This window comes from Nothoprocta perdicaria, unplaced genomic scaffold (genome assembly GCF_003342845.1).
Source record: "Nothoprocta perdicaria isolate Ctin4 unplaced genomic scaffold, notPer1 scaffold_15, whole genome shotgun sequence".
NCBI lineage: Eukaryota > Metazoa > Chordata > Aves > Tinamiformes > Tinamidae > Nothoprocta > Nothoprocta perdicaria.
Genome location: NW_020454649.1, coordinates 7497835 through 7525707, shown reverse-complemented (window position 1 = coordinate 7525707; position 27873 = coordinate 7497835). Strand labels below are relative to the sequence as shown.

The following is a 27873-nucleotide window of genomic DNA, read 5'->3' as shown; positions in this document are numbered from 1 at the left end:
GCAATCTGCATGTTCTCTGCCCTCTACGCCTGAAATTAAAATGACCAGTGTTTAGTAGGTGGGTCCTCCATGGAGGGCAAGGCTCAGTAATTGACAGGTTGGATTCAGGAGTAGTGCAGTGACAAAGGGGCAAGAGTGGGGTCAAAGGCAAGTAGAATCCCCCTATAACCAAACAGCTATTCACAACTTCTTGGCTTGTAGGGGTGAGCTGGTGGGGGGCTCCAGAAGAACAGAGCTGGTAAATCCCAGGCCAGAGCCTGTTCCAGGCCCCCTTGCACAAAGCTCCATAGGGCAGTCTATACCCACCAGCTCACCTCCTCACCACAGGAAGGGTGGATACCCAGCCTGCTTGGGCCTTTCCTTCAGCCTCCCTCAGTACAAGTCTGTGCGACCAGCTGCCTTCCTGCAGTGTGAAAACGAGGCGCCTGCCAGGATGGAATGAGCAACACCCAGGCATTTCCAGTGATCTGCCCCTGCTTCCCTCGGGCTCAGAGCCACCACTGCCCACAAAGCAAAGCAGCTTGAGCTAGACTTAGGAGAATTAAGCGACCTGCCCTGTGAGTGGAGCGTGGAGAGCCCCCGAGTGGCCATGCCTGTTGGTGGCAGGCAGGTTTCCCCTTTGGTTGGATAGCAGTGTGCTTTCAAATTTGTAACGTGCCTTCTCCCCTCTTGCACTCAAGAGGCTGGCAATAAAAATGGGGTGCACATCTGCTCCATTTTTTGCACAAGGATGAGGGAAAGAGGAAAGGGATTTCCACCCTTTCTGCGGTGATCGGAAACCAGGCATCACAGGTTACTAAGGATGCCACTAAGCAAAGCTGGGTGTGCCACAAACCCTGGGATATTGTGCTGTGTGTGCACACTCCCACGGCCACAGCCTGGGCCCACGCCTGCTGCAATACCTGGTGCCTGGAGGTCCTGCGAGCCCCACTCTCAGTGTGTCACACGGAGGCGACCCCACAGCAGCACATCGTGCGCAGGACACCAAACACAGAGACATGAAGCAGATGCCCAGCGTGGCTGAAAGACCCGGCCCTTGCAATTCTCCCTCTTCTGTGCAAGACGAGGCAGTTGGTGACCGTGAAGCTGATAAAGGCAGAGACAAATTCAGCTTTGCCCTGCTTCCTGCTGTCACTATAGACTCAGAATCCATCCATATGACCCATACTGCTCACACTGTCTTTTTGCTTTCACTGCACAGGAGAGGCATAGAATATTAAAGCTTTATTTTTCTATTGGCCAGCAACTTAAACTGGGTTAAAAAAAATAAGGCAATGAATATTATCACGCAGAGAAAAAGTATAAAACAGTCAGTGAACACCAGCCAACTTGTTGTTATATCTCACTTTTCCTGGTCTTCCCCCACCCCTGCTGTACAATGTACTTGAAGGGAATGGGCAAAGGCATCTATGAAAATATGCTTTAGAAACTAGAAATATTGCTTCAAGCAACATGCTCAATATTTTCCTCTTAGTTAGTAGTCAATACTTGTCAGAAACTTGAATACAAAACAAGAAATAACTTAGAGAGTTCTCCTTTAGATCACTATGCAATAATTTAGATTTCTTTCCCCTCCTTCCCTTCGCCTGGAACAAGGATACACCTGAGCTCCTCCACCTCTCTACATTAGTACTACGGATTATTTCAAGGTGTGGATGCCAACAAAGCAGTTTCAGATTCACTTGCTCTGAATTTCAACATCTCACTCATTAGCGTCCTTGCAGGAGCCAGCCCAGGGCTTCTGCTCTGTGAATCAAAACCTCCACAACAGGAAACTGGCTGATGAACTGTTAACCATTTGGCTTCCAGGGGCAGGGAAGAGCCTGTGCCACTAAAAGGCCATGAAAAGGAATAAATTTCTTTACTTATGAAAGGGCTTGTCTCAGCTGCTTAAATAACAGAAATCCCCAAACTTCACACGCCTTTCTTCTTCTTCATGGTTTAACAGGCGTATCAGGAAGGTGAAAACATGACCCTAGTCCTACCAGGCAGACTTACTGAAGAGAACACTACATTCTTTCCAGGACCATTAGGGAAAGAACAAAACCCACAACCCAACCAGGAGGGGAGTGGCACAGAAGTGCCTGCAAATTCAGGTCAAGATCCTGTTGGCATCACTAAAGAGATCATGGCAGCAGTGATGTCTATGTCCTGTAGATATCCTGGGTTCCAATGAAGAGATAACACTTAAATAAACCTATTTCTCCACAGCAAACAGTTAACTTGATCAAGCTCACTCAATTTACCAAATACACTGAGGCAACTGGATAAAGCTGATTATACTGCTTACTGCTGAAAAGGTTAGGAAAGTGGGCTTCCTTGTCTCCTTAAAGCCAGAAAACCTTCAGTTGATTAACAAACACTTTGGAAGCTGATAACATCACTTGTACATATTCATTGCCTGCCCAAGAAAGATAATTCTGAAGATCGTAATTAGCCCAGGGCATCTCTCAATATGTGAGACATGAGACATTAGGCCCAAAAGAGTTAGAATGGAGTTCAATGTCTTTGCAGCAGAATCGGTAAAGACAAAAGGCCTCTTGTGGCTCCTAATGGCACTGTGTTGGGTGAAAGCTTCAAGGAAGAAGAGGAAGGATTACTGATTAATCCTAAGGCAGCCACATCTTGGCAATGGAGTCATGATAAGATTTCAGTTGCACCAAGTTATGTTCCCAGTTTGAAGGGAGAGAAGTTTCTGCCCCAAGCAACCAAGCTGGCATCCTCTCGGATGAAAACGGTTGTGTTAAGACATCAGTGTGCACTCAGGGGACAGAGAGAAATCTTCCTTGTATGAGAGACTCAGCCCTGGCTCCAGCTCAGCGCAGAAACATCATCTGTCCTCACAATCAACGCGTGGTGCTGTTGAGCTTATCAGAGAGCAAACCAAGGTTCTTGTATAGTGTCTTGATATCTTCATGTTGGTTCAGGAAGAGCCTGAAGAGAAATGGCCCTGGATAATCTTGCTTTGGTTTTACGTTTTGCTAAAGCTTCCAGCAGAAGACCCACAGCTCAGTTGCTTCTTGACAGTGAAGAAAACCCACTGAGCCCCTGCCTGCCTTGTACGTGACAAGGGGGATGACTCTCCCCAAAAAGGGCAGGCCAGGCAACGCATGGTCCCAAAGGCATTTCATTACAGAGCCAAGTCCTCGGGTTACTGACTTCCGTGCTGGTGGCAGAGGGTGGTGAGGTTGGCAGGCGCTAAGGGAGGTGGCAGAGGGGGAGCTGACAGAATTCCTGCAGCTCTTAGTATGGTTCCGACTTTAAGCTCTTGTACAAGCAGCAGGTGAAAATCATTCCAAAGATCTACAGGGCATAAAGAGAAGAGACAAATGCATGAGAACAGTTTATGGACCACTGAAAAACAGAGTGGGAAGACATCACCACTGAACTTTATAAATACACTCAGGTCTACTGTTTCCTTTCTTCTTTTCCTTCCTTCCCAGAAGAAGGTTTTCCTTTGACCACCCAGACAAGCTGGCAGAACTGCTGACCACCACAGCTCCAGTTTACAGTGGTGGGAAACACACAGGTCCACCACTTCTGAAAAGCAGCCCCTCGGATCTCCCAAGAGCTGCATGCTGGAGGCCAGGAAGGCGAAGGAGTAGAACGGATGCAGAACAGTGTGGAGGCAGCAGCTTGCAAGTTACTAGCTGGCTGCAGACTGCAGTGCAACTAGTTACCATCTGGGGATCCTGCAGTCCAGTTTGTTTAATCTGTGCTAATCCCCACAATTAATCACCAGCAACTTCTTTGGGATACAATTTGGCCGCTTGCCAGGAAGAAGGGGAAAATGAGCAACTCCCTGAGACATCTGCAACAGGGAGATGAGACTATCAACTCCAACTAAAATGGAGTGGGAATTCATATCCTACCTTTTTACTTATCCCCATCTTACAAATCATTTGCAGACCCACAGTGTCACTCATCAGTATGACAAAGAGAAAAGAAAAAATTCTGGAATATACTAGGCAAAAGCAATAATCCAGGGTAGGAAAAATCTTCCAGACAGGCTGCATCTCCTTAATTATACAGGCAATCATGGCACATTCCCACAAGAGGTCTCTCTCAGGCTGCAAAATGCTCAGCAGTAAGAGCCTCTCCCGTGGCCACGAAAGCAGTGCTGCCATGTGGATTTTTCTTCCCATTCCTTCACCAGAGGCAAAGGTGCCAAAAAGGATCTTGTTTTGGAGCTAGTGAATCTTGGGATTCCTGGAGTATCTGGCAGCTTCTCCTAAATCAAGGGAAAGTCTGATCTTTTCCATCTCTCAGCTTCAGGGTTCCTTTAAAACTGTCCAGTGCCCCCAAAACACCAGTCAGTCCTTACCTGCACACAAGCAATGCTAATCCCAACTGCCCCGATAATCTTCAGATGCTCTTGAATGAAATTTTCCAGCTTGGTAATGCAGCCATTCTGTGGAGAGAAGGGAGGGAAAAACATGGAATGTTTCATTTTAACTGCCTGTCTGTTGCTTAGGACAACACTGCCAACTTTGAAAGCCATGCTATAAAAAGCAGCATCTGTGAGCATCGTTTCCACCAACATCATTAAAAAAAGCTACAGAGATGACGTAAACTGCATAATGTTTGTTATGGCTCTAGATCTACTAGAGAGCACTTACAACAGCCACCTGCAGGAGAGCTCAGGAGCTCCCAAGCAGGCCCAAGAAGGCTGCTCCTGGCAGGAGAAACACTGAAGAGCAGGTATGCCTGGAGAGGGGGTTTATTCCAGTCAGGCCAGAAGAGCAAAGAAATGCTCCTGAGCGGATCCACTACTGAGACCTTTCATCTGAGAGGAGCCCTTTAAGAGCAAAGACCTCCCAGTGCTGCCTCTGAGAGCACTAAGTGAGTGCTCTGAGAGCACTAAGTCTGCGTGTGGGCCTGGCTCTGCCTGCCTTCTCTTGCAATTGCACCCTCGGCTGGCATGGGGGCCCTTCCCTCTCTGCTTAGTTCTGACAAGTTTTTGTTGTCATAAAGAAATCAATTAGACTTTTTCTTTTCCTTTTTTTTTTTTTGAAGAATTCCATTTAAATCATTAAATCATTTAATGATTTAATTTAATGAGGCATTTAATTTAGTGAGGCAGGTTTTCCATGGCAATATGGAGATTTATTGTGTAGGCTACATTGGAGTTCCAAGGGTGCTGGGGGTATTCCTGCCCCAGAGAGCTTTCAGTGAACACAGAAACCTGCACACACAGAGGTGGGGAAGGAATGAGAACACACCCCTTCAGTGAGGGATGGCAAAGGTTTCCGTTTCCCCAAGCCTGGATTAGAAGGTTTAGTCAACCCCAGTTGCCTTAATCTGAAATTGTTATTACTCTTCCCTGAGTTGTTTTTCCTCCCCAAAGTCAATAAAATCCTTTCTGAACTCTGCCCTTACTTAGATCCAAGCCACCCCTGGCAGCTTCGTCTCCTTCTAGAGCTAACCCCAGGTCTCGCACCTTATAGGAGCTCTCTCAATAACCCAACTGGGCAGCTGTCTCCAGTTTATACAGCACAGACAGCAAGGGCAGAGCCTGCCCTAACACTAGACTCGTTGCAGGTTTCCACTCTCAGGGGCACCTCATCAGCCCCTCAGATGCTTTTCTGCATCTCCTTATTTGTGGGAGAAGCAAACCCTCCTCCTCCTGGCTTTGCAACCCCTTCCCACAACCAAGTTCCCTGCCAGTGTATTCCATACTGGGTTTACTGTGTGTTGCCTGCAATCCCCCATACACTAGCAAACACAACTACACACCTCTGTCCCCACACTTGCCCACATGCAAGAGTTCACCCTGACTCTTGGTTGTAAAGAGTTAAATACCTCCTCTTCTTGTCTTCCTTGAAGCTGTTATAATTCACCTTTAAAGGCTGCAAGCTAAACTAGAGAAATAAATTCTGCTTTCTAAAGACTCCTGCTAACTTTGGAGCCTACTAACAGCTTCCAGCACTGATCCAACAAATCCTTTATATACTTCACAACCAGGAGGCTCTGAGGCTCTTCTGCTCCTTACCTCCTTGTAGATGTTGGAAGGATGGTCTCTTCGGCCGCAGTGGTCAGTTATAGTCTTACAGCAGCTGTCTGGGACCTTCCGCCCGCTGGCCTCCGGAGATCTGATCCACAGGCTGTCCGTCCAGTCTGTGTAGTTGTTGCTCCCGCAGCACTTGAACTGCATGAACACAGATTAAAGGCTAAGCTTGCAAGCACTGCAACGTCCTTCCCCTCCAGCCTCCCTGCAGCCTAGGCTGGGCTTCATCTTCCTTTGCAGACACTCCAGCTACCTCATGGGCCGGGATTTCTTTAAGCTCATTAATGTTCATTAATGACCTTTTTGTTAAGAATTCCAAATATGGCCATTAAATATCAGCACCACCCACTTTTCAGCAGCCACAGTCTCTAGTTACTGCTGGGATAGACTGCAATCAGAAATTGCCTGCAGCTATCTCTGCTCTTAACCACAGGACTGCAGAGCACCAATGGTGACAACATGGTGGATTTAATTACCAATCATTAAAAGCAATGCTGCTGTTCAGCATTCATGTCAGCCTTTCCCCCAAAGCTCTAGTGCTGGAAAGAGAAACAACTGACAGAGGGACTGGGCAGCTGCAGTTCACACCAGGAGCCCTCAGCTTCCCCAACCCTACCGCGACTCCAGCTCAGAAATCACAACATGCAGCTCCACTGTCTTGAATCAGAGGACTCAACCTGTCACGGGTCCTGTCTTGAATCGGAGGAAGCTGTGAAACATCTGCATCTTCGATGACAAGAAACCACAATGCCTTCTGTTTGTTTTTAAGCCCTGCTGTTGCATTAATGCTTCCTACCTTTTGAGACACCTACCTTCTGCTGCAACTTGTCTACAGCATTGGTAACACTCTCTTCACCCTCCTTCCTGTACTTCTGGGTCATGGTGTTCTTCAAGTTTTGTTTTAACTCCGTGCTTAGCTAGGTGGAAGAAACAGGGGATATAAAATCATGCAGCAAACCCATCTTCCCTCAGAGCGAGCCAGTGCCCTGCATAAATTTAATGGCTGCTACTCCAAGAGGAGAGCACAAAGCCTAGTGAAGCTACAGCTTCCTTCCAGCTCACCTTCCAAGGCTGCATTGGATTGCCTTCCAGGAAGCACACAAGCCTATAGCCAATTGGTCAAAGATCATACTCCCATTTTATTAAGCAGAAAGAGTTGTCTCTGGCTTAAATTTCATGCCTGTGCTACACATCACTGTAAGGATCTCAGTCCTGCATAAGTAAGAGAAAGCGCCAAGATTTGCCTGGCTCAGAACTGAATGCATGAGACTGTGCCTGCTTAAAATATGAGCAGGTCTGTGGCATCACAGGCCAACTTATGCCTCTGAATCCCCTGACTGCATATTAAAGCCAAAGCAGCCTATCCAGGAGCAAAAGGAAATAAGAATCCTGAGCATGATGGACTGAAGCTGCGTAGCTTGAAGAGCTCCTGTAGCAACACCAGCAGGAGGGGATTAAGGCTGTGACTGTAGGAGTACTGCAAACTGTACATTCAAAGGCCTTTCTGATGCCAGTGATACAGCTGCAAGGCTGGAGAGAGGAGTCTGCTTTTGCAAGTGTACTTTTCCTGAAAAACACTCCTATCAGAAACCACTGGCAAGCTCAGGCAACTGGTTTCAAACATCTTTCTCTCTTGGAGAGGCTCTTGTAATATGCTTGAATTCTTTTCATCCACCCCAGTGGCAGTCAGAAGGTACCAGAAAGTACCTGAGATCTGCATCTATTTGTCATCCAGGTTCATACAGCAAGTGCTCTAGTTCAACACATGTGAAATCCTATGTTTTCTATACCAATAAACAACATCATCATGACTTTTGGATGGTGTCATTGAATGCACTGGATGAAGACCTTTTATATACTCATTTATTTCTTCACAGTAACCAATAAATCATTTTGTTATGCTGAACTGGATGAAATGCACTATGTTGTTTACTTTCCCTTTGAAGCCTTGTTGTATTTTTTCCAACCCCACATTTTAAATGGGGCAATACCTACCTCACAGAGGTGATGTGAGGCTTCATTCATTAACATGTGCAAAATGCTTTGAGATCCTGGACTGGGAAGCTCTACAGAAGTGCAAAGGACTTAGTATAATAAAGAAAAAGGAAGAGGTTCAGCAGCTGGAAAGCACCAAAGGCAAATAAAGAGGAGAGTCCATTAGCAGAACTATTACGTGGGAGAAAAGCAGTTACCTGCGGGCTCACGGGGAAGAACTGCAGCATGGAATAGAGACAGCAAAAGAAACAGAGTTTAGGCAGACAAGCACAAGCCTTAGGCACCAAAGCAAGGGTAGAAATAAAGCCAGTGGCAAGCAGAGCAAGCAGCCCGCACCCAGGAAAGAAGGGTGATTTCTGTCAGGCAGAGCAGTTGCTGAGCACTGCTCTCCGGGTCACGCAAAGCGCTCCAAGGGAGCGGCTCCGAGCACACCATCCCTTGCTTCAACCTGAGACACCACCTCTTTCCATTCGTTAGGGCACAGTAACTTAGTCTTTGCATACATGGACCTTGGCTTCCTGCCACGCTCCCAGGATTGATCTTTCCCCATTAAATATGAACACTTCTGCCACTGATTTCTCTTGGTACAAGCAAACATAGCTCAAACTGCCAGCACACATCTTAACAAGGCAAAGCACAGAAACCCCAAGGTAAAAGGAACAGTAAAAAAAAACAGACAGTGAAGCCAACAAGATGGGATGCCCAGCTGATTTTTAGGCAGACATTTGACAGCAATCCTGGTTTGCCCTTTCCAATTAATTTCCAGACATGAGAGCAACTTCCCAGGCTGTATGTATCTTTGTGGCTAAACTCTGTTTAAAAACAGAGCAGTGACTGAAGCTCCTGCTCTCTGTAGCTGCAACAGGTGCCAAGTTAGGACTGCAGCTGTTCAGAGCCTACGCTGATCTCCAGGCCCTCAGCGGGGCTAGTTACACAAAGCTCTCAAGAACTTCTGGACCTGAAATAACCTGAACCTCTCAGCTGGACCATTTATCATCTTTGCCAGTTCAGGAGTACGGCAGCTGGCTTGCTGGATGCAGCAGGGACTGTTTGCATCTCATGAACATACTAGGTGACACTATCAAGACTTCAGCTGCTGGCTTCATGCCCTGCACATCCACAGCCTCAACAGGTCTCTCCCACAGGGCTCTGCAGACGAGCAGGGGCGCAGCTGAGCTGCCTGGATGAGCTGAGCAGCATCAGCCTCCCACATGTAACCACTAACACTTTACTGAAACCAGTAAATAATCCAAAGTCTTTTTTATATGCAGGGAAGAGTACAGACATATAGAAAGCTGAGCCCCATGCAGACCCTAGATTCCAAGCCTCCGACATTTCTGAGTAAAAATGGGATCACCAGCTGTTTTCTCTCTCCCTCATTTGAGTCTGAAGTACAAATGTTTACTCACCTGCTGGTAATAGATATAGGCCAGGATTCCAGCAATGATCTCAAGGAGGAAGATGCAGAGCAGCAATATGAAGTACTGTAAAACGAGCAGAAAAGTTGGACATTAAACCAGAACGTGGGGAGGTGCTGGGATGAGGCTTCACACGGACCGGTGAAATGCATGAACCCATCTTTGCTGATGCTTTTCTGCAGGAGCAGCTAAGGCCTGTGGCTGGGATTAGGACTTTACTAGGGTAAACCAGGAACAATCTCACAGGAAAAATAACACAGGATATCTGAAGAGAGGCAGCAGCAAGTGTCAGTTTAAAGTCACTCAACCAGAGGGACATAGAGAACAGAAAAGTGTGACAAGATCACAGGACAACAGAGTGGTTGGTGAATAACCTCATGAGTACGCTCGGTATCACAGAAAACATCTATTCCTGACATCAGTATAAAAAAAAATCCTCTTTTTAAACCTTTTGCTTGTTTTGATATTGTTTAGGGCTTTTCATAGTTGCTAAGGAGAAAATCATGTTATAATAATGATTTAATAAAGCAACAAAGGGCCCGTTTCATCCAAGATATAGCAGATCAGTGAAGTACAGGCTTAGAGCATAGATTTATGTCCCCAGTCACTTCTGCAGGACTCAACAACAGCACCCAGCAATGGATTTTAGAACAGAGTCACTGTCAGGGCTCTGAATATTTGTTCTGCTGAACTGGGATATAGAAGAAAAAGCTCAGTATCTTAGAACCATATTTAGAAGACAGCACTAAGATGATTTCTTCAAATGAACTTGATGACAGGGAGTGGGATGTGTCTTGCTCACCACAAGGAGAACCAAAAGTTCTCAAAACTAACAGTACTGAAAACTAACAGGGTTTGGAAGCATTTTACCTACGCACCGACAAGGAGGGGAGTCAAACCTCAGGAAGAGCATCTACATGGGACTGAGAGGGCTGGGCAAGTCTGGAGTCACAGCACTGTATTATGACTCTGAAAAATACAGATTTTCTGTGGCTCTGCCACTGACCTGTTCTATGACACTGACAAATCACTTAAACCCTTAATGCCATGTTTTTTCCCCATCTGTAAAAAGATTTTCACTTTAAAAAGATTTTTTTAAGTTATTTTCACTGAAGTGCTTTAATGCCAATAAATCTACCAAATATCAGTTGGTGAAGGCTGGCAGCAGCATCAGGTGCCACATACCTACAACTGTGCTTCCATACTCCCTCAGAAACGTTTCTAGGCTATCTGTTCTGCCTTAACAACCATTCCTCCTGTTACGACCCTCTCAATGGCCACAGTCAGTTCACTCTCTAGTCCACCAAAATGGACAGAAAAAGGTCACATTTTTGAATCACCACAGATCTACCTATACTATTCAAAATCAAGGTATGTTCCCGTGCCCTGCCCCACCGCAGAGTTTCACAACAACCTAAACAGATCACCTCTAGGCAGGAGAGGAGTCAGAGCTTTGTGCTCATTCCAGCCCAAGGAAGGAACCCAAGGAACAAACAAACAGGTTCCAATCAAGGTAGTTAGACTACAAACTGCCTTTCCCTGACACATACAAGAACAGCAAGACCTGCCCAGAGCAAGCTGGCCTTAATAGCATGAATGTCTTTCATTATACCGGAGTTGCACTCCCTGCTGTGCTCCCTCCTCTGCGTGGTCAGCACAGGTATCTCTGAGCCCCTCTGCAGGAGAAGAACCCTGACATCCACCACTCAGGTTTCCTCTTGCACCCCTGCTGTGATCCAGCCCTGCAAGGGCTGGCCAGCTGGGTCTTATCTGCAGGCTGGGCTTTAATCTGAGCGCACAATCTCGCATTCACTCCGCAGCCGCGCTCCCCACAAGGGCTGAGCACTGCAAGTGTCTGCGTATGCTGGACAAGGTGCTCATTCATGCCATGGGAATGAGTCACCAGCGGGGCTGGACAGCTAAAGGCTGGTCCCAGCACTCATAGGAGGGACGTTCAAAGGAGCAAGAAAGGATGGGCACTTTTACAAACACTTGCTTCTTTTTTGCAGCCTACTGCTCTGACATCACTGCTCTGGACAGGAGGGGGAAGGAGGGTGGTGGGATGCTAGAAACAGTCAACGAACTGCAAAGTTTCTTTCATTTATCCTCCCAAAGCTGGGTGCTCTCTGTCATCATGCCAGAGACACTCAGGTGCAGACACGCTCTGTCACTGCAGCTCAGCTCCTTGTGCTGGCTTATGGTGGAGAAAACAAACATATACCTGCCAGGCCTTAGAAAACTCAAGTCAGAGGCCTCTTTACACACCCTGTATTTGGGGTTACTGCATTTGCTGCCCTTGCATCCAAGGCTGATGGGCCACATCCTTATCACTGCCCTTAGCCTCGCCTCTCCCTCCAGGCCTCGGTGTCCCTTTCAAGCACCTATTGCACCACTTCATTCCGACTCGGGGGAGCAACCCAAGGGAGCGGCAGCTTTCACTCTGGACACACACAGGACACAGAACAGGGCTGCTCTCTTTGCTCTACACCAAGAGTTACAGGGTACTTTCACACAGGTCTTCTCAGGAAGTATGCCAGCTCCTGGGGGAGTTGCAGGGACATGCTGCACTCACTCCCCAAAACATGGGAAAACGGTAAGGAATGCTGGATCACCCAAAGGCCTCTGGGAGACACTCTGGAACGTGGGTGGGCTCTGGGAAAATTTACTCCTCTTCTGGCTCTGGGCCAGAGTCAGGCCTGCATGGTACGTCCCAAAACACAGAGGGCAAAGATTTCTTCCTTCCTTCCATCCATCCATCTCGTCTTCTCCCTGTCCAAGATAACTGAATAAAAGCAGCGAGAGACGCCAAGCCTGTAGAAAGCCAGCTGCTGCCTTTATGTGTTAGCTCTTTATCTGGTAGGTCCTTCCCCAAGCTTCCCACTTGCATACTTCTGTCCATGAAAGCACCTATCTTGCCTGGAAAATGATATTGCAGTGTAAATGTGTATGCAGTGTATGTGCTTGTAAAGAGCTGGCTTGGGAGGGCCAGGCAGGTTTTACGCCCCTCTGTTCTGCTACGCTCTTCTTGCCTCTGCTACTCAGCAAGAAGTGAGACAGGAGCAGTTCGGTTCCAGATCAGAAGAGTCTTAACTAAGTTCTTTTCCTGGCACAGGAGAAACACCCCAGTAGCAGCTTTTTAATCACACATGCTCCAGCAGTCAGCACATTAACAGCAACATATCAAAGCAAAGAGCCTAACCCAGGCCATGTGGTCCTTGCCCAAAACAGGCTGCTGAAACTGTGGAGAGCAGGGCTGCAGCTTCTGCACCTGAGCTTCAGTTTGAGCAGGACTGTCCCCTCTGCCAGGACATGAGTGACAAGCTCCAGCAGCAGGGCTGGACTGCAGCACCACAGCCAGCCACGCTGCATTTCCACTGCCACCCCTTCTACAGGGCACGTCACCCTGGACCCCCAGCTACAGAGAAACTCTGCATCCACTGCCCACATCTCAGCTTATCACCCGGCCAAGGAGGCACACGAATAAGCAAGCAGTGACATAAAAGCAGCACAGCTGTGAGTGGTCAGCAAATGAAATACAGAAGAAATCCTCAAAGTGGGCACTTCAAATTCCCAGACAGCTAGCAAGGCAGCTGTAAGTCACAAGTTCCTGAGACTTAAAAAGGAAAATAATCAAAAATTAAAATGAAGACACTTATTTTTCAAGCAACAGACATAATTGTGAATAGCTTTTTAAAAGCACCAGGGCAACATGGAGAGGGGGAGAATGCCAGTTACAGCATTCACTTCCATATTTGCATGGGCCTCTGGTACCGAGAGAAATGGGGAGAGCCTGGCACAACCCCCTGCGCTCGGACTGCGAAGACGTCAGGGTTACTGCCTGAGCTCAGAGCTGGCAGAGGCCCCTAGGCTCAGCCCCAGCAAGCACAGCAGTATTTCTTGTGCAGATTACTCACTAGCAACCAAAGCAGAGCATGAGGGAGGAGAGACAATAGGCCTGTCGCAACCAGCCACTCTGAAAGGACACATGGTGCAAGCACACAGAGCCAGCTTTTGTTCCCCAGGGACAACTCATGGGTTTGCTGTGGCAGAATAACAAAGATTTTCACACCGGATTTTCATCTGTAGCTTCTGGCTGAGAGAGAAAGACAAAAGGGGATCTCTCCGACATGGAGAATAACTGGAGCAAGGCTAAGTGGGACTGCGACACATCAGGAGCCTAAGGAAACTAGCGCCAGCAAAGCAATCACCCTGGGCTCTCTGGGAGCAAGTCCCTCCACTTCTTTATTCCTCTACAGTTGTCCCTAACTCTGCTCCCCTCTCTGAACAAGAGACAGAATAGGACAATTGGGTGAATGAGGATAGGCAAAGTTGGAAGAGCTGCTGAAGGACACGAAGTGTCCTGCCAGTGCTTTTTGCTACTGTGAAAGCAGAGCCACTGATAATTACGTCAGTCCCTGCTGCAGATTCTTGAAGGACTCCTGCCGCACTCCAGGCGGAGTGGGAAAAGGGCTGGTCAAAAATCTTAGTGCAGGCTGGTGAGCACCCTGCTTGACGAAGTAACACAGGGAAGGATGCAGAAGAGCACCAGCTTATCAAAACTACGTGACTTGTTTTTGTGAAAGTAAAAATAAAACCAATTTTTGCAAGTAAACAAAATTACATGGATTTTTTTTAAACAAGCCATTGAAAAGGTGTGTTCATCTGGTTTGAATTTATTGTCAAAAGCCACTTTTCTCACTCTGCTCCCATATTTTCCTTCTTCTTCTCCTTTTCCAGAAAAGTCTAAGGGATTAGGAGGAGCAGAGAAGGATGAGACACAAGATTTTGTTGTGAATATTTGCAAAAAGACCTTCCTATCTATAATACAGATATCACTGTTATTACTTTGTGCTTTTGAACTGTGCAGAGGTAAGCACATTCTTTGGGTGGGTGGAAGGAAACGCTCTGTAACAGACCTGCCACCTAGGACAAGGACACCACTAGTGTTAAGAACTGGAGGCCTCAGTGGTATCTGCTCTAGCACAGGTGAAGAAGGTTGACAGGGTGACAGGAAATAGCACAAACTGAAACACAGAAATCTTCATCTGAAGATAAGAAAATACTTTGTAACTGTGAGGGTGGGTGAACACTGCAGTGTGTTGCTCACAGCAGCCGTGGGGTCTCCATCCTTGCAGATTCACAACCTGACTGGACACAGTGCCAGGCAACCTGTTCTAGCTGACCTTGCCTGAGCAGGGGAGTTGGACCAGATCATCTCCAGAGGTCCCTTCCAATCCCAACTATTCTGCAAGTCTGTGGTGCAAAACACATCCAAGGCATTTCCCTTCATACCAGCATTGTTCAAGGAAAAAAGAGGGGGATCACTCGCAATCCAAATGAGAAGAAAAAAGAAAAAAACACACAGGCAAAACTTACCACTCTGAGCAAATTCCGACGCTCCTTGAAGGTGGCACAGCAACCAAGGATGCCAGTAACCATGACAACTACTCCTGCCACAACCAGGATATAAGCAGTTGCCGAATAGGTGCTGGAGGAGAGCAGGCTGATGTAGTCACTCTTCTCAGCAAGGGTCCAGATACCCACGGCCATCACAGCCCCACCAGCCAGCTGGGTGAAGAGGGAGACAAGCAAATGAGGAGCTTCTGATGTGGGAGTTTCCTCATGATCAGCAGGACTGGGATACCAGCATGTGCCTCTGCTCTGCAACCAGAACCAAAGGGAACCCAGGCCAAAGGGAAGGCTCCTAGAGGACTCACTGGGGCTGGTAAGGGCAGGGAAACAAGGACGCCAGTTTGGTACCTGAGGCAGCAGAAGTTGCAAGCGAGCTGCAGCATTTGTCTGCATGCAGCAATTTACACTTGGACCTAAGCCTTCCCAAATACAGCCGCCCTCTTATCCGGGCAAATACAAAAAGATGCCAAATTCACTGGAATGCTACCTAGCAGCAATGGGTCAGAAAGCAGCTTCACACCAGCCAGCTTTCCATTGCCTGTAGGGGAGCTCCAGGCAGTTCTTTGTAAAAATCTCTCCTGGACGCTCTGATATTCTGTCTCTGGAACCAGAGGCAGAAACTATCTTTTGGCTTCGAGCAGAAAGCACTACTCCAGAAAGCTCTAGTGCGGACCCAGTCTCAGGAAGCAGACTGTCATTCTTGCTCTATCTGCCCCCAATCCACTGTCTCTGCTCTTTTTGAGAAGAGTTAGAGGAATAGCGAGTCCTCAGGTCTCATGAAGACACAAGTCACGTGAAAAAACACATCAGAAAGACAGCAATTTTTCAAGCACCCTCTTATTTGCTATACTTTGTACCATAACCCATAAGCAACCAGAGGCCACAATATTAAACCATGACCTCTGTTCCTTGTGCTGGTCTATGGAATGAAATTTGGGTCCCATGAATGTCAGAGCATTTTGTCAATTACCTCACTGGGACCAAAACTTCTGCCCTTGGCATCAAACCTGCAGTGCTATCTATGTGCCTCTGAAAAAGGCTGCAGCTCCTTACCCAGAAAAAGAAGTTGAAGATGAACAGCAGGTACTTGAGACAGATGGTCCCACAGGTTTCCTTATTTTCAGTATACTCACGCATCTTTCCGGCTTAGCAAGCTCCTGGAAAAAAAAATAACAGAAGTCTTAGAAGCCAGTCGGTCATCACATCCCTTCTCTCAGAAGGACAGTGTCTCTCCTCTTGCAAGAGCGCACACCTTCAAGCTTTTGCTGAAGTGAGACACTGAGCAAGCCATTAAAGTGACTTCAGGGATGCTAGACAGCACTTAGATTAAGAGCTCTTGTATCCATCTGAGTGACCTACACAGCATGAGACCTCACACAGTGTGAAGGAGAGGCAGATGGTACCAGTATGTGGTCTTACTATTCTATCTTCATCCTCCTTCTCTTCTCATCTGGCTGTCACTTCTGGAGATTCATTTTCCATTGGATTAATGCTCATGGAGGCGGTATCACATTCATCCTTGTGTGAGCACAGCACTTAGTGGAAGCTCTGACTCCAGCTTTAGCAATTGTGATCCTCAGCACTGTGAGGGAATGTCACAGGGCAGCAGGAAGCAAGCATGGCTATGTAACATGAAGTACATGACATCCTAGACCCATTCCTAGTTCCACTGCAGATCCAGAGCAACAACTACTGTTCGGTTTCAGGGCTGAGGGAACTTCTGTGCCCAGAAACAAAAATAACAGCCTTCTCCAAGGGTTATTTCACTCAAAGGATTTGCATCAAGTTTTCCTGGAGTTATTTCCTACATCCTGAACAAGCCTCTCCTGAAGGAGCTGCTACTCAAACTGAACTGTGGCCACCTCACCCTTATCAGGCCCACTCCTGTCACAGGACCCACCATCAGGCATGAGAAAAGGGATCCCAGTACCTGGCTCCCATGCGCAGCCCAGACCTGCTGCTTCTCAAGGAGATGATGGAAACTCTCCTTTGCATTTACAGAACAACCTGGCCTGTGAAACACCCTGTGGCAACAGAAAAGCACCAGACTCAGTCTCTATGAGAGAGTTCTGGGTACATACACCCGGCCATCACATCTAGTGACTACCAGGTTGGGTCTGTCAGTCAACACCATCTTTGTGGCTACATTTCTAGCATCAGACTTTAGAGCCTAATTCATTACAGAATTAAGTCTGGGAGCAGCAGCTGTCCAGTCAGAAGCATAATTATATTCTATTTGCACAGATGTATTTCCCTTTTCCTCCACCACCACTACAGCTCACACAAGACACCAGCCAGGCCAGTGTTTTAGAAACTAATAAATAAGGCTAGCAAGAAACCTAAGACTGAGAAGGTGCTCATCCTAGCAGATCCTAGGACTAAGCAGTCCACCTCGCCTGACCTCCTCGCCCAACTTCACGTGAAAGCATCTGCCTGCACAGCTGGCAGCAGAGAGCCACTTGATGGAGAAGGGAACAGCTCGGAGATGGTGGCACATACTAAGAAGCCTAACGCTTGATCTTCAAAAAATATCAAAAACACCAGCGATGCTCCGATTAATTACCCCATTGTAGCACAAAAACCTGGGGCAGGGAGAAGGAATGGATGCTGGTAGCACCACATGCTCTGGATAGACTTGTAATTCTGAATGAGAAGATGCTTTCAATGTAATGTTCATAGAAGGTGACAGATTTAAAGCTCCCAGAGGCTTCATTTAGCCACAGAACAGGAAGAGCAATAGCCAGACAAGCTCCCACAGCTACACACGTTTACACGACCCAAGACAGGTCCCTCGGCCCATCCCAGATGCAGACCCTCTGGAAACAGACTCCTCAGGCTCTGCTATCCTTGGCATCCTGCCCACACCTGCTAATATCAGGGCTGCACACAGCAAACCTGCCTTGCAGCTTCCTCCTCTGAGACCCATCTGCTTCATTTTGCTGATTAGCCAGAGTTATAGGAATAAACTACTCAGAGGACATCATCAAGGAGGAGGGGAAAAAAAGAGAAGAAAAAAAAAAAAAAAAAGAGAGAGAGAGAAGGCCACTGACAGTATTTCCAGGTATCACCAAAGAGCAGCTGCTGGACCCCACTGAGCAATGCTGATTTGCACCTCCTTTTAATTTCAAACCACAAATATCCAAGATGAAATTGAATTTTATTCTGGGTTGAGGACAGGGCAGACATGCAGCTGAGACTCTGTTTGGGCTTGGATGACAGAGAACCTGAAATTCCCCTTGGCGCTGCAGATCCTGCTCCGCTGAGCACCACGTACAGACTTCCCGCAGAGCTCCACTGCTATCAGGAGCGGAGGATCTGTTTGTTTCCAGAAAGCTGGCGGTGAACAGCTGCAGGTTTATAAAGCACGGTGACTCACGCACTAAGGGCAGGCCATGAATCAGTGAGCAATCATGGCTGTCTCCCGTTTGATCTATCCTTCCTAGCCAGGAGCAGGCCGGATGGTGCCGGCCGCCCCTGCACACTTCCCGACTCGAGCAGGACGCTTCAGCATCCTTCTGGGAGCAGTGCCTTGCCTCTCCCTGCCTTGTGCAGGGTGCCCTCTCCCTCCCATCACCGCAAACTCCACTTCAGGCAGAGCTGCAGGGAGCTGCCTGTTCCTCGGGGAGAGCAAGAGACGTCCGTGGTTTGCCCTCCCTAAAGGGGAAGCCCATGGGCAGGGAGCTCTGCAGTTACAGCTGGCAGCAGGAGCAAGCGAGACAGTGTCGCCAGCTGGGCAAGCTGCTGACCACCACCAAAGGCTCCGAAGGCGGCAGGTCCCAGTCTGTACCTGAGCACCTTGCTGGGCACAAGCCTCACCCAAAACCCACTAACGTGGCCAGGGTTTCTTGACTTCAGTCATCAGCCCCACGGAAGTGATATGGAACATTCCTGACACCAGCTGAGAACAAGCAACCTCAATGAGCACCCACAGTTGTATTCCATTTCAAAACACATGGGGAAATGCCACAATGCAAGGGTTTATGCCGCATCCAGAGATAACTACAAACAAGCTCTTCTCTGGACAGAAAAGGATGAGCTATGCCACTGGGTATACACATCTGAGTATACTTTCATTGTGAAGCTCATATCTGATTAATATGTTCTTTGCACTTGTAAAGTGTTTACTAATTGAAAATGTGGCTAAAAGACCAAAACCACTGCCACAATGAAGTTCATTTGGTCTATTCCAGCACACAGTACTTTGAGCAGTAAGCTAAATACAAAGAAAAGTAATCATAGGATGAAGGCACTGAAATTCAGTCCTATAGTAAAGACAGATATCTTTACATAAAACATGCCAGAAATTGGAAACAGATTCCTATTACGGATTCCTTCCGCACCACGACATATGAGACAAGAAGATATCACAGCCTACGTGGAACAAAATACACAAAGACAAGAGGGTAAAAAAGACAAAGACAAATTAATGCAAATTAAACAACACACAAAAGGAAAGAATAATTTGAAAATCAGTTCAAGAAACTGGGAACTGAACAGCTTGAATTCAGTTCTTCACTGACACATACCTCTCGCATGGTTTGGGACAAGTTATTTAATCTATCCCTTTTCCCTGTTCTTTCTCTACAACGCAGAGGACACTGCAATGACACTCCTCTCTCTCTAAATACTGTGATGCTGTAAGGATCTGCAGGGGGAAGTCTTGCTGATAGAGGCATGATAGGCTCCAGGTGACTTTGCTGCCTTGGTAAAAGCCCTACAGCAATACATTTTCACCACCTTAAAACTGCTTTTGTCAACATACATTATCTTGGCCAAAGAAGCCGTACAACCTCATCTGTGGTTACTAAGCCTATTCTAGTAGTATCCTGAGAAGACTGTCTGTTAAAGCTACTGTGGTAAACATTTAGAGGGTGTGCTGGCCCAAATACATTAAAGATTGTAAGGTGGTTAAATATACTAGCAATGAATAGTATCAGAGAACACAGCAACAGGGAAGCACCTACAAAATGAAGGAGAAGGATCAGGAAAGACTGACACACTGACACCTACACAACTACGCTTAGAAGAGAGAAAAAAAAAAGGCAATTCTTTCTCCTCTGTCTGAATGCAAGTCACAACCTCCCACCCGGGTAGCATCATTTGGTGCACATGCTAACATCAGGTGTTAACCATTCCAAGCCAAGTTCTTAAGGTCTCTGGTTTTGCAGAGCATAAGGCTCCAGGCAAACTGGACAACAAGACTGCATGTGAAGTTGAACATTTAAGCTTTAATTCTGGGTGCAGAGCACTTGGGAACACAGCGCTTCATAAACAGCTTTCCGTTGTGCCAAAGCACCTAAAATGTCAGTGGCAGGACTGGGTCTGGGATCCCACATCAGACTAGTGTACTTTCATGTGCAGACCCACAGGCATATGCAGGCATGCCCTACAACCCAGCTCAGAGAGCACGTGGCATGCACACGCACACACGCTCCTGCTTGCTAGGCGTTCGTTTAGTCATCACAGACTTTGCCTAATACATTTGCCTCAACTTGCACAGCAACAGGAGGTAATTAAACAGCAAAGAAAGCCAGGCCTGCAGGCCTTTTCTGCACAACATGCCCTGAGGCAGCATCTGATGGATGATGAAGAAACTGAAGAAACAATGCCAAAACAAATGAAATAGTTCCCAAGCCATTAAAGGTAATGCAAGCAATGCTTAAAAATAATGACTAAGGGCAAGAAAATTGGTGCTCAACATGGCAGTGACTTCTATTTCACAGGTGACATCTATGAACAGACAGAAAACAGAACATCCTACACTGCGAGGGCTGAAGTGGAGCCCTCGGGCCCATCTTTATCAATATGCACAAGAAAGATTTGACACAGAACAGACCCTCTGGGGGCATTTTTGCTGCCATGAAAAAGTAGCTCCCTGGGGCTGCAAGTTCAGTATTATCTACCCCCTGCCTATGTGGCTCCCTCACACACTCACCAGGCACGCTGCTGGCCTGGAGGGCAAGGTATGGTTACCTGCAGTCTGCCTGTGCTGCTACCCTGGCCAGCTGCACGGCAGGTAACTCGGGCCCTGAGGCAGGTCCCAGCAAACAGAACAGACGTGATCTTCTTGGTATGTGCAGCTCGGGTGTGGGCCAATAACGTGACGTATTATCTCCAGCAAGCTGGCTGGAGACCTCATTCTGCAGAAAGGCTAACCTGCAGCTGCTGGAAACATGACCTCACTGTCCAAGTCCTCTCTTCCAAAAAAATGCAGGTATCGCTACCATCGCCTCACCTGCACCACTGGAACATCTGCAGAAAGGCATAAGCTGCTTATCAGTTTGCCAGCAGATCTCTCATAGCTCACAAAGCAGCTACAAGCCATCAAATAAAGAGTTTCTCAACTCTAAACTTGGAGCCCCTCCACACCTAAATTCTAAGGCTTGTAGATGAAGTGCTGTGTTTTACACAATTCCCACGAGAGCCGTTACCCACCTCAAACCAAGAGCCAGCATGGGCCAACAGACTGGATACTGACCTGTCACTACCGAAACAACTCCAAGCACCACTGCAAGTCTTCAGTTCCCCGCAAAGGGTTTTTTTCTTCACGCTCTTTTCTTCCTGGCTCTTATCCTCTGTTGGCTTCAAAAAAGCAGCTGGAAAAGAAAAAAGTGAGACATAGAATCACACACCACAAAGTTTTATTCTGGGAATCAGAACCGGATTTGCCATTTGCCACTTTGCCATCAAGCCCTCCTTTTAATGAGAGTCACATAGCTTCAGAATACACTCCATGAGCATATCTGAATAAATTGTAAAGCGTGCACGGAATAATGGGGGAAACTCAGACTGCAGCAAAGCAAAAAATGAATGGTAGGAAGCCACGAGAATAGGTTTATATTCACATCTGCAATATCCTGTAAACACTGCATTTGTTTCTGTCAAGACCATATACACATCACAGCGACAACTCATTTTGGCAACAACAGATGAGTCCAAAAAGATTTGGAAGCAACTCTATGAGCAGGCTCATGAAGAAAATCCTTCTGTGCAACATGATGCCCTAGGTGGTGACAGTGCTTCAAAGTGACCATTGCCGCCGGCTACAGCGCAGGAGGCATTTCATGACAGCCTGGGAAGAGCAAAGAAGTAGACAGAAGGGCTTAGAATCCTCGAGATCCTAAGAGCACAAACCAGAATGCAGAGAAAAAGGTCCTTGCAAGTTGCTGTTTTTTTCCCACTCCCATCCCTGCTGAAGTACAACTTCATAACTGGGGGGAAAAGGGGGGAAAAGAATAGTCCTGCTTTTGTAAAATAGAGGTTCCCATTTTTTATGCATATATTTCTGCTACCACCTCCCCAGCCATCTCACCCTCATATCACAGCAGTCAGATCTGATTCTCCCCTGAAATCTGTCTCCATTGGCATTGCTGGTAGCAGGATGGACAGAAGGGAAAGAAATACCAGTTCTTCTTACCTAAACTGTTTGTTTGGATACTGAGTTCCTGATACTTTGATCTTCACCTTGATACTTATTTCATAGTCTGAGGTTTAAGCTCTCTTATCTATTGCCTTTACTGGGAAATGGAACCATCAATACTTTATGGTTCCTGAGTGGGAGAATGGCGGGTTTGCAAACCACCTGGGAAGTATACAGGCTTACTTCTTACTATTGGATAAAATATAATACAAATCATAACCATTTTAACATCCTATTAACTTTAAGAAGAGTTTCCTGCAAAGCAGGCACAGAGAGGCAACACACCTTCATTTATGATCAGACAGTATTCTCTATGAAAAGAAATGTAAGTGCTAGTGTAAGTGCTGGTAAGTGCTAGAAACTTTTAAACTCACATTACTACTCAGTCTCTAAATCACAGAGAAACAGTGGAAATCCCAACTCTTGAGGCATTCAGAAAAAGGCCACAGTACTGGAATCATAAACTAAAGAACTGTCACATACTGTGCTGGACAATGGGTTGTTTACATGAATGGAGACTTTTCTACATTTATGATCTCTTTCAGGAATTGCTTTAAAACAATATTTGACAAACAACAAGACAGTATCAAAAAAGCACATCTCTAGTGGCAGGTTTCACTGTGCAGACACTCACTGCCTCGCCCGGACAGCACTGAATGGCTCGCATCTCTTTGCCTCCTTCCTTCTCTCCTCTGTGAGCGAAACCTGCTCAGAGGTTCTGCTCCGAGTTCAAGTTTTGTTCAGCAGCTCTCTCGAGATTTTACCCAGATCCTCTCCCATCAAAGTTTTGCTTGGTGGCCTCTGCTTCCAACAGTTCTGCCTCCTTGCAGCAGCCACAGATGGCTTTGGAGGCATAAATGGAGAGAAGGAAAGGCACAGACAGCACAGCCACCTGCAAAGCAAGCAGCAGCTCCGAAGCATCCTCACTCCCAAGCTGGAGCCCAAATTGTCCCTGAGCAGCCCTTGTCCCTACCATTTATAGGTCCATCACATGTTGCTCCCACACTCCTGCCCAACTAGAAAAGAAAGCCAACCCAGGATACAAAGCCAAATGTTTTGTTTTCCATTTCAGCATGCCAGAACATGCTGGAAAGTCAAAGTACTTATGCCTCTAGGGCCTGGGAGAAAGCAAGACATGAATGAGACAACTAGTGAGGCAAAGAAATAACTTCTCAGGATTTCTTTTTCCATTTATAGTCTGTTTGGAGCGGAGATGCAGCGTAGATGTGGGTCTAGAATCCTCACCCTCCTCTCCAATCTTTACATGGAATTTAATATATTTAGTATTTACTCTCCTTTACAAAGGAGATTCTACAGACCAGTTTGAAAACAGCACCATGCTTTTATCTCCTCCTGCCCATTGTCTAAAGCGATCACACGCCCCTCCTCAGGGCAGGGAGCATTTTCCCTTGACTAGTTTGTAGGGTACTTTGTGTGGAAGAATCTTGCTGCAAGCCTCACAAGGACTGCTGAGAGTCAATCAATCGATCAGTAAATAAATAAGAGCAATTTCCAGCCACACTGTTTGCTCTGTCAAGCCTGTGCATGACAGTTCCCAGACTGGCCAGGTACATTCAGCCAGAAATATAATCTCTCGACCATCGCCGAGGGACCAGGCTTGACTCCGCCTATCCACAGGGAGAGTGCTTTTCTGAAGAACTTAAAAATGGGTTGGGAGATGGTACCCTGGGAATCTGGGAGCACCTCACCTCAGCACTTCCTGGGCCTTTCATCACCTCTACAGATGAGCCAAAAACTTGCTGCCCAGAAAACTGGTCATCCCACTGGATCTGAGGGGCTACACTTGCAAAAAACACTTTTTTCTTCTACTGGGCCTCCAGATGGTTCATTTTGAATATGTTTCTCAAGAGAGACATAAGTTCTTAACTCCTACTAGTTATGAAGAGAATCAGGCATCCAATGAGGAATTACTTGTCTAATACAGCTGAGGAGCCACCTCTTTCAGCACAAGAGCTGTCTCTTAAGATGAGAGCCCTCAGCCCTTCCTCTCGGTTTTCCAAGACAGTTTAATTCCTCAGGGGAAGGAGGTACCGAAACATAAATAACAATGAGATTAAATTTAAACTCAGCAAAGATTTATACACTCATTGTCACATACATTCCTGTGCATTAAGTATTTTATGAGAGGTGTATTCAAACCTGGGAGAAGCAATGACTGGTTTCAGGATCCTCAAGGCTAAAAGCAACTTACTTTAGTCTATAACCAATTTTACAACCATTAACAAAAAAAAAAAAGAAAGAACAAGAGAAAAAGAAAATGTGAGCAAGCATGTCCAGGAGAGTGCATGTTTGTGCTCTACAACTGTTCCACTCTAAAGGAAACAAAAGCCCTTGATAAGACTTTCTGGCTCTAACAGAACACACAGAGACAGCCACATTCTCAGACCATGAAGCCACAGGCCACTGCTCCCAGAACTTGATAATGTGGAAAGCAACAGGCCCCTTCAAACACACAAGCCCTGGCTAAAACGGGAAGGCAGGCAAGAAACAGGCACTCAGGGCTTGATTAATGGGCACTCCTTCTGCGTACAACATGAACACAACATCGTCTTGTATTCAATAAGGCTCCCTTTATCCCAAGGGATCCCAAAGCACTTTACACTATTTATTCACAGGAACCACTTCAGTGGCCTTTGAACTGAAGAGAGGAACAATAACAGTCCTTCTGCTCACTACAACGGCCAGAAACCAGTGCCTGGCGTGTGTTTGCAGAAAGCTCACAGCAATGAGGGTTTGCCTTGACTAGGAACAGTAGGTCAGGCCTAGCCAACAGACAAGACAAACTCTGTGTTCACTACAGCGCGCTATGGGTACTTTTAATTCTGTTTTCTATCTCTGATCATTGGCACTAGGCGCTTCTTTTAAAGCAGGACTTTCAAACCACATTTCTAAAGAGAAGAGTTTGTGCAGAATCAGCTTTCTTCCTGATCTCTTTATATTAATTAGCTTATCACTCTCAGCTCAGCTCCCAGAGGAGAAGCAAGTGGATCCTCAGTGTTTTCAAGGAATATTTTCAAAATCGCCCTTCCCCTGTAGCCATGTCAGTATTAGAACTAACCCAGTAACATTAAGCCCACCTGCAATAATCCTCCCAGCCCTTCATTCAGGTAATTGTGTACATGGATTCAAACATGGTCTCCAAAAATCACAGTGACTGTAACTATCTGATCCCTCTCTATAAATAAACATTTTGTACACAGTGATTTAAGCTCAGTGCAGAGACATTTGCTGTGTAGTCAATATATCATTGCTAATCACCTGGCTGCAGCCTCTCTTTGTAAAGGTGCTTTCAGTTTCATTCCCTGCAGATCCTGACACAGTCCAGCTGATCTTCCATCTACCTGTGATATTGGGTGCATACCCACTGCAGGCCATCCTCCTCTCTCTTATTCACCACAGGGTACATTTCTAGCCTCTCAGTGACATAATATCCTATGTAGTCTCACAGCCTCAATGACTATTTAGTTCCTAAAACCAAGCTTGCAAACAGAAAAGGCAGCAATATTTCCATGTTATATACAAGAGCACACAGAGATTAAACAACTGGCAGCAAAGAAGGCTTGAATGCTGTTTCCTCACGTTTCAAGATTTATAATCCAGCCATGGAACCATTCTGTTCTCTGGAAAACCACAACAGAGAGCAAAGTAGTATAACACAGTCTCCAGGCTACATATTAGCACTTCTGTGCAAGAGCCCAAGCCACCTGACTGCAGACAGCTCCGCAGTAAACGCAGAGGTACACAGTGAGCAGGCAGCAGCGTTAGCTTCTCTATGAAGTTTGTTCTGCTTTAATCAGATTGTTCCTGTTCACCTTTTCTGCAGTGGAAACAGGCAAAGCAAAAGTCTCTGGAGTCACAACACAGATCTCTCACAGGAAGCAAGTCTCTGTTTCAGTTCAGGACTGTATTTTTAAAGCAGCCAAGAAGGGATTTGACAGCAGAGGCTGAGGTGACAGTCTCATCACTTCAGACATGTCACTGATTAACTCAGAAGCGATGCCAGAGACAACCTCAGAGCACTTGGCATAGACTTCAGAGTCCCCAGCACTACTAAAGGGGCAACACTTTCTGGAAGACGCCAGCCTACTGACCAGAAAGAGAAGGTCACGCAGCCAGTAAAGTCTTGCCTTAATCTGGCAGGCTAGAGAGTTACCAGTGACATCCCCTCAGAAGCTGCCCTCCCACCAAGGAGAGCCTCCTCATGCAGGAAGGCTCTCACACCTACAGGTAGTTATTTCACTAAGAAGAGCTTCAGCAGACGCTGAAGTCTCTTCTGACCATCAACCTTATACTTCCCCAATTTCCTTATCTCCGAGAGGTTTGCTTCAGAGTAACTATTAAATGTTTTGAGAATTCATCTTCCTTTCCAGAGCTAAACACTTCACTAGAAGCAGATCGAATATCCAACATGACCAAGGGCAAATTAAATGACGTTTCATTTCCTGGAGCTGTAAGTCCAGTCCATAGGAGCTCTCTCCTGTTGCTATAGGAGCAATGCTGAAAACAATGCCCAATCAATGCTGTATGAGGCTCACCAGAAAAAGATCATTCTTCCAGGAAAAATTAAACAACTCCTAGCCAAAAAAAAAAAAAAAAAAAGAAAAGCATCCCTCTCCTTTATGCAGCAGGTTTTAATGACTCCACCACAGCCATTTACACAGCTGTTTTTTAGAACAGCCTGCAAGCTTCACAGGGAAGCGCCAGCTCGTGGGTACAAAGGCACGGCCTGTCCTCAGGGCAATTACTGCTGGCCCAACATCATGGCTGGGGGCAGGGAAAAAAAAACAGTGCTGGCCCCTCAAATGCAGCGCAACAGGCTGTAAGGAAATCCCCCAGTGCCAGGAGGTCACCCGCTTCCCTGAGACGCCTGGCACCGCTTCTCCCTCAAGCCTGCGTGCAGACGTGTCCCCAGCAGCGCCGGGGCCCAGCTCGTTTGGGTGCACTCAGATCTGAGCTGCTTGGAGCGCACAGAACAGGAGCAGCCTGTGCAGCCCTCCAGAAAGGGAGCAGCACTCCGGACTTTGGCCAGTTGGTTTCAGAGTATCACCTGCTTCATTACAGCAGGTAGGAATAAACAACTGGAAAAGGGTTCCTGTAACAGATGCCAGAACAGACCTTTGCAGGAACGGGTCTTTGCAGGATTTCTTAACCGAGAAACTTCCCTGGGTTTCTCCAGCCAGTCAGCCCGGCTACAGGGACTCTGTGGCTCAGGCTGCCCCGGTGCTGCACGGACATGCCTTACTACAGGTGCTGCTCTGCGGCAGCCCTGGCAGGCGCGCGCCCTCATGCTGGCCCCCACATCGCAGCACCCCAGGGCGCCCATATGCGCCTGCAGCCACCCAGAAGCGAAATAACAAACCCCTCTATCTCCCAGGCAGCACAGCAAGGATATGGGATAGCAGCTCCTCCCTTCTGGATTCCACCAAGCTAATAAGAGACACTGACATTCACAAGGCATGACTCACTCCCACGGCGTCCAGCGCTCCTGAAGCCTTGCGCACCGGGGGCACGCATGGCCGGTGTCACGCATGGCCGGTGTCTGCAGGCTGCCTCCATAACCATGCGACTCTGGTGGAAAAGGCCCTTCTCCTGTGTTTCCT

The 27873-nt window shown here is 47.0% G+C and overlaps 1 protein-coding gene across 1 annotated transcript; it reads right to left on the bottom strand.

Annotated features, from left to right (window-relative positions):
• Positions 1-1472: 1472 nt before the first annotated feature.
• On the bottom strand, positions 1473-21428 carry CD151 (CD151 molecule (Raph blood group)). The gene is made up of 8 exons (XM_026034672.1): positions 21311-21428; positions 15886-15989; positions 14797-14988; positions 9412-9486; positions 6820-6924; positions 5993-6148; positions 4325-4411; positions 1473-3303 (listed from the first exon to the last, which is right to left on the bottom strand). The coding sequence occupies exons 2-8, from the start codon at positions 15967-15969 to the stop codon at positions 3244-3246; spliced, it is 759 nt and encodes a 252-aa protein (XP_025890457.1). The 5' UTR covers positions 15970-15989; positions 21311-21428; the 3' UTR covers positions 1473-3243.
• Between the last annotated feature and the right edge of the window lie 6445 nt (positions 21429-27873).